The 10,040-nt window shown below is 44.6% G+C and overlaps 1 protein-coding gene across 1 annotated transcript; it reads right to left on the bottom strand.

Moving 5' to 3' along the window:
* Nucleotides 1–863: 863 nt before the first annotated feature.
* Nucleotides 864–1,722, bottom strand: LOC146861016 (peptidyl-prolyl cis-trans isomerase A-like). Its single transcript, XM_085644990.1, has one exon. It carries the CDS (start codon nucleotides 1,688–1,690, stop codon nucleotides 1,034–1,036), a length of 657 nt encoding a protein of 218 aa, XP_085501116.1. The 5' UTR covers nucleotides 1,691–1,722; the 3' UTR covers nucleotides 864–1,033.
* Nucleotides 1,723–10,040: the final 8,318 nt, after the last annotated feature.

Here is a 10,040-nt window from a genome sequence, read left to right as displayed (position 1 = left end):
CTATGCAAAGGGGTAGAAACATACATACATCCTAAAGCTCCACTTATCAAACTTACCAGAGAACAAAGTTCCCACATACCGCATTTATCGGGCCACGTAAAATCGAAGGTGTATCTAGCCCAAAGCTTGTGTACCTTTGAGGAAACAATCCATGGCAATCGCATGTGTTAATTTCCCTGAAAAATAACTGGGGAAATTAAATAAGGACACCTATGCAAGTGTAGAGGTCCTCCAATTATCCTAATGTCTCGCCAATAAAAAACTTACCGGGTAACAAAGTTCTCCTCTGTTTCCCACAGCATTATAAGAGAACTGCCAAACCACAATCGGGATTTAATGCTGCACTGATCGCAATGTGGAGAGAAAAGCTTATGTCCACGACTGGATCACTCACTGAAGGTGGTCAGCTGTTAGGAAGTAGTGTCCATGCATACTTCATTGTGTCGCATACATTAAAATTTCAATTCTTTAAATTCCTTTCTGGTTCTTGTTTAATTTAATGCCAGAGTGTGGATTACTTTTCAATTTTTATTTGTACATTTAAATCCCTGTGCTGACTACAAGAGTGGGCAGTCTTTCTTATCTCCCCATTACGATCAGTTTGTCTTTAAACGCTGACTGTGGTTCTGCAGAGTAATGAATTAGCCTAGATAGGCTGCATGGACCCATTAATGATGACTGCCCCCTATGAACTGACATCCTGATTTTCGGAGACACTGTATGGTTTTGTCTAGTGGTAATTCATGTGAGTGCCTGGCCTTTGATTCACTATTACCATGAGTTGAGTGTTTTTGAGTTCCTATGGTGCCCATGTATATATGAGTTTTTTTTTTTTTTTTTTTTTTTTTTTTTTTTTTACATTGTAGCATGCTTTCCCTTTCCCACAGAATAATACGATTACCAGTCACCAGAGTGGCATAGAAACAGTTCACATCTCACACGTGGCCCACCGATAACCGTACCCCATTCTTCACAGCTTCTAATGTTCTATAAATTACAAGTCCCAAACATCTACAGTCCAGGTTTCCTCCAATCACATAGAATGGTCCTGCGATTCCGGCAACTGCCCACAATCTGCTACTACAATCCTTTTGGAGGTCCTGCCGTTCTTGCTGCCCAAGTTTTCCATTTTCTTTACTACATTCATGCCATCTTTGACATACCCGAACACAACATGTTTATTGTCCAACCACTCAGTCTCGGCTGTGCAGATGAAAAACTGAGACCCGTTGGTGTTTGGGCCAGCGTTGGCCATCGAAAGGACACCAGAGCCAGTGTGTTTTAGGATGAAGTTCTCATCTGGAAACCTGCTGCCATAGATGGATTTTCCGCCAGTACCATTGTGGTTGGTGAAGTCCCCACCCTGACACATGAACTGAGGGATAACTCGGTGGAACGTGGACCCTTTGTAGCCGAAGCCTTTCTCGCCCGTGCAAAGTGCCCTAAAGTTCTCTGCCGTCTTGGGAACCACATCGGATTTCAGCTCGAAGGTGATCCGTCCCAGCGGCTGCTGGTCGGCCTCCACGTCCATGAACACCACGGGGTTTCTGCGTCGCTCATTTCCGTGCTCGCCGTCGCTGTCCCCGCCGTTGTTTCCCTCCTTGTACTGGCTGCAGCCGCGGCTCAGGGGCGCGGAGACGACGGCCCGGCAGGGCACAAGCAGCACGCGAGCTAGGCTAAGCGGAACCATGTCTCCGGCTACACACACACCACGCAGAACTGACAGGCTATATGAGTTGATATTTACAGATTGTTTGTCTTGTTGTTGCTCTCAAAGTATTTCTTTGTCCTGATAATGACCTAATAAGTTTCATGGGTTGAAAAACCATCAACGCACTTCTGTCAAATTGAGATAAAGCATTGATTGTGTTCTTCCTGTTGTAATGCAAATAGACTGAATTGGAAACCCTATACCATTGTGACTGCTTTTTGTTTACACTGTATATTGATTGTATATGTCCATCTAGTATAACATTGTGAGCACAAATTGTTTGTATATTGCTATTATTTTTGCAAGAAATGTAATAATTAACTTTTACTGTTTTGAAGAATTTTCTTGTGGGTACCTCTTTCTTGTTTTTTTGTTGTACATGTTGTTTGTGAAAACAATTCTTCTTCTTGAACCATTGTGGCTTTCACATTGTTTATCACATTAAAGCCTGCCCTCTTGGCTTTGCCAGTGCTACGAAAAAAGTAGCAACAATGATTGCTTTCTGTACAGAGAGCATGTAAGTGATACAGAATCGAGTGTGGCAATCAGCTCTATAATTCAGTATACTTTTCAGATATAAAATAGTCACTTATGCGTTTCAGTCAAAGCGCTACATGGAAAGGTGAATAATACACCAAACAGCCAATAGCAGATGTCAGTGAGTGAGTGCGTGAAGCCCACTCTATGCATATTTAAAAAAACAGTAACAATGTTTCATGAAGCTGTGCTACCAAGCCAAACAAACCTAAAAAAAACTATGACTCGAGGAGTACAGCGTTGATCATCAGGAATTACCAGTGTTCTGATGCATTCTACACTGCAGCCTTGAATCCTTCATACCTATTCACTTCACCGCTGAATTAATGTGGACCACCACTTGAGGGGTGTAATCCTGACTTTGCCTCAACATAGGTTGTCTTCCCCCTCTCCCTCCCCGTCCTGAGTAAGACCCACCTGCAGAGGATACTAACTATCCTACATGCACCAGGGTTGAAACGTCAACACTTTCCCCAAGTGGGCCTGTACCCTATTTCACCCCAGCCCTGCCTTTTCACAGATGAATATACTCTGTGCGCCATCAGGAAACAGCAAATAACCTGTAAAACCTATGAGAGACAGGCCACATTGTAAGACTGGTGTTATTGTAAACCACGACCAGTTTACTAAGGACATTACTATATGAAATTGATTGTTCTAAATTATTCTCTGATTTCCCTCCCTATATATCTGTTCTATTCTCACGAGCACTCTCCTTCTTTACACTCCCCCTGGAGCAACCCTCTTTCTGTTTTGAAGTATTATCTACATTGATCTGTTATAGTAACTGTGAAATTAAACAGTCACTACTGGAGCTATTTTTGGTGTGTGTGTGTCATTTTGAGGATATACTGAATCAAACTGAGAAATAACTGGGGTACATTTATGATGCAACTTGATTTCCATGTGTACCAGGTATATAGATTTTGATTTAAGAATACCTTCCTAAAAAGAAATAATCTAGGACCACTGCTCTTTATACCTAAAAAAAACTATTGGCACGAGTCAAATTTACACGTGCAAATAGTTTTGTGATTTGGGGCTAGTGAGTCTAGAAACGGCTATTAAAATGTGTTGAATGCAGCAGACAGGCCTGGTTGTGTCTTGCAAGCAGCACACAGCATCTAAAAAGCATCAGTAAATAAAGTAACAGTAAAATAATGTGGCACTTTACTTTCTTTAAATACTTTAAGACTTTACTGTCACTAGTATCTCTAAGTGCACCTTATGTTTCCATATTCTTAACAGTGCAGACTAGCGATTACGCGTCAAACACCACAGCTGGCCCTAGGCCACCAACACACTTCACTCGAGGTCCCAGACTGAGCAGTGCTGATGGATACTGGGCGCTCAGCTTGATCGGGCTGCTTCTGCCCCTGTGGTCTGAGCCGCAACAATGAAACTGCATCCGGAGCGGCTGGGCTCTCGTGAGTGCGAAGAATCAGGGAGTGCGAGCAGCTGTTTCTCTGCATGAAGTGCTAGCGTCAAGGTGATAATGCGGCTACTTTAACGCCAGGAAGGGACTCTGGCTTCACCACGAGACCTGCTGTGAATATTGCCACTCTGACGCGATGCACAAGATGTTCGCACTTGGGGTGATACGGCTCCTGAGCCTGCCAGGGACTCCCACCAGCCTTGAGATAAGGGAGGCTGCACCAGACGCACCCCTTGGATGAACAGAAGAGCTGCTCGGAGGAAGGGGCTTTTGGTTTTCAGGAAGGAGTGCTTTTATGTACACGTTTTTGTTATTTCGGTAGGATTGATATTAAAAGTAAAGGTTTCATTAAGAGTTGAACAGTGAGCATAATTTTGGGTTTAAATGGGTTAATCGAAGAAAAAACAAACCAAATAGGAACCTATGCACACAGAAATACCAATACAGTTGCCTCAGATCATACTTCACGATCCCCTCCACAACATACACAATCACAAAATCTATAATAGATTTTGTGATTCAAGCAGAGGCGATTCCTCCATAGGAGCGGAGGAGCGTCGCCCCACTACCCCACACACTGCTGCAGAAAGAGTGAAAAATAAAATGGTAATAAATTATAACTATTTTATTTTTTTACTCTCTGCTGAACGAAGTGTGGGGGTGGGGCTGGTGCGTCATTGCTGCTGATTGGCAGCAATGAGGAGTGGCCCTTTCGGTTTGAAGTGCGCATGTATGTTTGGCCGGCTATCTTACCACATCCAGCCTGACGTGCATTTCAAACCTCTCCAACCCAGCTGTCTTAGAGTTGGGGAACAGGCACAGCCCTCCAGCAGGGCTGAACTAATCATTAAAAAAAATATGCACATGGCATCAAGGGAAGAGGGGCACCATAGAAATTTTATATTGCCAGATTTACCATGGACCCTATGTTGCAAAACTGAAAATGGTGCAGGTGAACCTATAAATAAAGTCGAAGTAAACACAAATGAACATTTTTTTTCATCTTACTGTAAGTTTTGTTTCGTTTAAAAAAATACAATTTTATTTTATGGTTTATTATTGTTTACATTTTGAATTAGATATATATGGGGGCAGCAAAATGTTTTAAGTGCTTAGGCCTCTAACGGTTTTAATCTGGCCTTGCCTCCTGTGCCTTTTGGAGCGCTGAGGCAGCCTGCCCCAGCCAATCCTGACGTTTCACTCCTGCTGCTCAACAGAATGAGAGCAGCACATGGGATGGGTGTGGGACGTCACCTCGCGTTTGTAGGAGTCTGGAGCCATGGACTGGATTGCAGAGGACGTGCTGCAGGATAAGATAAGCAATTTTTCTTTTTTTCTTTCTTAGATGTTTATTGTATGTTTTAATTTACAGTATGTTGCGCCCCACCGTGCACCAGATGAAACAGACATGAATGTCATTTCAGGTCTCCTAGCGGGGTCTATCGGGAAAAAGATAGCAGACAAGCACAACTTCCATTTGTAAGCTTTTCACACTCGCGCCTCCCCCTCCCATGAGGAGAAGTCCCCCAAGTCTTCATTGCTCCAGAGTAACAATGACCCCACTGTACCCAGCTGACAGACACCTCCATTGTCTTCACTTCAAGTGTCTGAAAAACTTTCCCAATGGAGTACAGTCTACACCGGTCACAAAGCCTTGGCAGAGTCCACATGAGAAACACATATTTCCTGCCCTGCTGCTCAACTCTTAGTTGTACTAAATAATCCACTGTTGGCACTAGCCTATTTGTCAGTTCCTGAGCCGTTATTTCCTCGCCAACGTCTGTGGACTCAACTCTGGAGATAACACATCTCCAAAACAGCACATGCTGCAACACTGCCACTCTCAAAACCACCCTACATCCAGAGCCACTTATGGATCATGTAAGAAATTGGGGTTTTGACTGAAAGGAGAGGAAACTCTTCTCATGCAAAACAACAAATCTTGTCAGGGTGAACCACAAAAGTCACTAAATTATTCTGTGCTTAACCCTGTGGTAGCATGGCATAAAAACAGTCAGACTTAAATTAGAGGCACTGTGTTAAATATTTATGGAGCACACACACACTAATAAAATTTGAAAATCCCAAACAATTAGGAAAACTAGAGTAAAATGGAATAAATAAAATGACAACAATGTAATCAGTTGAGCCAGAGATATGCAATTTTAAAGGTTTAAGTAACAATAGTGCCAAGAAGCAGAAACCACTAATTGTGGTCGCGCTTGACCGAGACAAAGTCACAAGTTTTCGCCGACCGCGATGGACCAGGTTAATCTCTCTGAAACGCAGAGTTTAAAATTTCAGGATTCCACAGGAGAAGCTCAACTGATGCCAGCCAAGACTCCGGGACCTGGGCAGGCAACTCTTGGGATCAGGAACTCACCCCAGCAGAGGCTAGCATGGCTCAGGCTAGTCCAGTTGCAGGTCCAGGCAGGGACAATTGCAGTAGGTCAGCCTGGCAGTTCCAGGAACGTCTCTGGAGCTTGATGTGCCCCTGTAGCTCAGAACAGGAGGTCAGCCAACTGCCCCTTAGAGTCACTCTTTTAGTCCTGGGTTCAAGGAGAGGGCCCGCTCTCCTTATAGCAGCAAGGCAGGCCTCAAGTAGCAGGGCAACCCTCTAAAGTACAAGGCAGTCCTTCTGAAGTCTTCTGCCGGTCCAGAAATGTACTCAAGAGTGGGTCTCAGGGTCCATTATTCATAAGTTTTAAATTCAGATCTTTAGACTTTGGTATATCTCATTCCCACCATCAGGGTTCCATGCCTACGGAAATTACCAATGGCGGAGGAGAACAGAAGCAGCTTATTTTGGTTGCAAAGGAATGCCTGAGGCGTTATGTACTAATAATATGGTCACAACAAGCAGTTGTAGTTTGAGCACTGAAATATTGCAACCGCTATATTATTTTGCAGATTGACCTATGTACGAATAGATCAGTTTACAAAATAAAGAATTAGAGTGAGTCGCAATCCAATCTACCTGATTACAATTAATGAGGTAGATCGCAAATTGCGACTTACTCCAAAAGGAAGCTGTCACAAGGATGGTGGCCTACTGGGTCCCACTGGGGACAGCAGATTACCTATCCTATAAACTCGTTCCCCCCTATTATCACTACACGCTCCCCCCTCCGCCGTCGCACACCCACATACACAACCTGCCTCCACCGCTAATCTCATTGACATTCCCCGGAACTCTGACTTCTTACCTAGAATTTCTCTCCCTCCTCACTTGGACAGTAGACCCTCTACTCCTCCTTTGAACTCCTTGAATGGGAGGATTACTAATCCGGCTCCCCGGGCCCTCTCCTAACCCCACTGATTCCGTCCAATACCCGACCCCTGTTCACTCTCCCTGCAAAGACCCAAGTCATTCTCGGCCCCGGCCTAAAACCTTAAACTTTTTCAGCTCAATAGCACAGCAACTGAACAGAATGGAGCTGAAAATTAACTCCCTTGCTGCTGATTTCCTATACTTACAACAAGATCTTCTCAACAGGACCAAGCTCCCTCTCCCCGGGTAGATTTCCTCCCACCCCACTCAATACCGCTCCCTTGGCACCACAGTGCACCCCTCGTCCCTCCAGTCCATCAGCGAGTCAGGCACTTCGACCCAACCGGGATCGCCAACCCTTTTCGATACCGAAACCTGATGAGATAAATGATTCTTACCTCACTTTGAGACAGAAGTCAGGTCCTTTCCCCATCCCTGTTATTATCGGCACTAACAGAATCCCTAAAAATCTCCACTCGCCTAGACCTCCTGCTCAGTACTCCTCTATCCACCTTACTCCCCCATCATCGAGGCTCCCCGTCCTCTCTCTTGCATGCTCCTCAACTGCAGATCAGCAGTACAACACGCCACAGACATTGCTGAAGCTCTACTCGCTGAAGAAATTGACATCGCTTTCCTCACTGAATCCTGGCTCAATGTCCACTCCACCCCCATTCTTGACATTCTCACCCCTCCAGGGTACACCATCATCAGACAAGACAGACCGATCAAAACGGGGGAGGACTAGCCATCATCCACAAGGCAGGAATACAGATTACCAAACTTAAACCTGCAGAATACCTATCGTTTGAATACCTGGGTGTCAAACTCACTGCCAAGGGCACCTCACCCATCAAATTCCACACCATCTACCATCCTCCTGGAGAGCGTACCCTTTTCCCCGAAGAACTAACAGACCTAATATCACGGTTCTCCATGACAGACACTAAAGACGTGTTCCTAGGTGACCTCAATATCCACTGGAACGATCCAGAAGACTCCACTACCCAGAACCTATCCAACCTACTTGAAATATATAACCTCAAACAACTCTGCAATAAACCAACTCACATCAAAGGTACAACACTGGATGAGATCTTTACCAACAATGATCTGGTCTCTCTGAGAGCGATTTCTCCCATTGACTGGTCCGACCATCACCTCATTCTGTTCAAGATTGATGCACTTATCTTCCACCAACCTATTTGTGATGACAAACCTAAACACTGGACCAGAAATATCAAAGCAATCCTTTTATCCGAACTTGAATCCAGGATTCATGCCCATCTTCAACTAAAAAATGACAGAGCTTCTAGACCAAGTAGCTCCTTTCAAACTCAAACAATTGAGGCGAACCAAATCTAAACCCTGGTTTAACGTGGATCTGAATGAGGAAAGTCGTCAACTCAGACAAACGGAAAGGTCTTGGAGACTAAACCCCTCGACCCTACACCGAGCGCAACTTAGATCTGCTCGGCAAGCATACAAAATACACATTTTCAGTGAAAAGGCGTCTTTCTTCCACAGCCAACTAGATCTGCCAAAAAACAGACCGAGAGAACTCTTCAACATTGTCAAAAGCCAAACTAACTGCACTCCCTCTCAAGAAATCAAAGCCACCTTCTTCACTAATAAAGTCTCGAAAATTGATCAATCCTTCATCCAAACCTCTAACCCTCCTTCCCTCTTAACCTGCCCCACTCTAACCACCCCTGATCATTCAGAAAGAGTTCTTACCAAGGACAATCAGGTCTGCCTCCAGCTAAAAAACAATGCGCATTGGTCCGACTTTGAGCTAATGTCGGAAAATGAGGTTTTCAGTATAATTCCTAACCTAAAACCTTCCAACCACACTATGGACCCCATCCCATCCACAATCATAAAAGAACTTAACCACACCATTCCCCCTTTCTGGACAAAAATCATCAATGCCTCTCTCACCTCAGGCTGTGTCCAAGACTCCCTTCAACTTGGACAAATCACACCCATTCTCAAAAAACCAGGAGCTGACCCTAATGATCACAACAACCTCAGACCTATCTCCAACCTCCCATTCCTTGCAAAAACATTGGAGAAATGCGTTCTCCACCAACTCAACAAACACATTGATGAGTTCAACCTCCTCAACACCTTTCAATCAGGATTCAGGAAAGGCTGTAGCACGGAAACAGCTATACTCAACGTCTCTGACGATATTCACAAGGCTTTAGATGAAGGTGATGCCTGCCTACTCATCCTTATTGACCTATCTGCGGCATTCGACACAGTAAATCATCCAGCGCTTCTGGAGACCTTGTCGAAGCGCTCCGGCATCAATGGCACAGTACTAAAATGGTTCACCTACTTCCTTCAACACCGCTTGCAACAAATTAAAATCAACTCCTGTCTCTCGAAGCCAACAAAAGTCACACTTGGGGTCCCGCAAGGCTGGATCCTCTCCCCGGCCCTCTTCAATCTTTTCATGGAGCCCCTCACAATCATCTTGAAAAAAGCTGGAGTGAATTACCACCTTTACGCTGATGACACCCAAATCGATTTCAAAATCAAGTCTCCCAGCGACATCCAACACCTCAATGCCACTCTAACCGAGATCCAAATTTGGTTCAACGCTAACCACTTAAAGCTCAACCCAGATAAAACAGAACTAATCCTATTCTCTCCAAAAAGCAACCATTGTCCAATCCAAGAGTGGCTCAAGAATCTGGTCGCCCAAAACTGCCCCATCATCCTATCCAACTCAGTTAAGTCTCTAGGCATCACCCTTGACAAGAACTTATCTTTGGAGGCTCACATCAAAAACTCTGCAAAAAGTGCTCTTTTCTCTCTAAAACAGCTCAAGAAATTGAAACCTTTTCTTCCCCATGATGACCTCGAGACAGAAGTCCAATCCCTAGTTCTCTCTAAAATCGACTACAGGAACGCCATTCTAACAGGGACTCCAAAAGCTCACCTAGCCCCTCTAAGGGCAGTGTTGAACATGGCCGCTCGACTCGTATCTGGAGTAAAAAGATTTGATCACATCACTCCAGCTCTCAACTCCCTCAACTGGCTTCCCATGGAAGGGAGGTGTATTTACAAACTGGCCT

This window comes from Triturus cristatus, chromosome 3_1 (genome assembly GCF_964204655.1).
Source record: "Triturus cristatus chromosome 3_1, aTriCri1.1, whole genome shotgun sequence".
In the NCBI taxonomy this organism is placed as follows: domain Eukaryota; kingdom Metazoa; phylum Chordata; class Amphibia; order Caudata; family Salamandridae; genus Triturus; species Triturus cristatus.
Note: the sequence above shows the minus strand (reverse complement) of the source record. Positions and strands in the feature narration are given on the sequence as shown.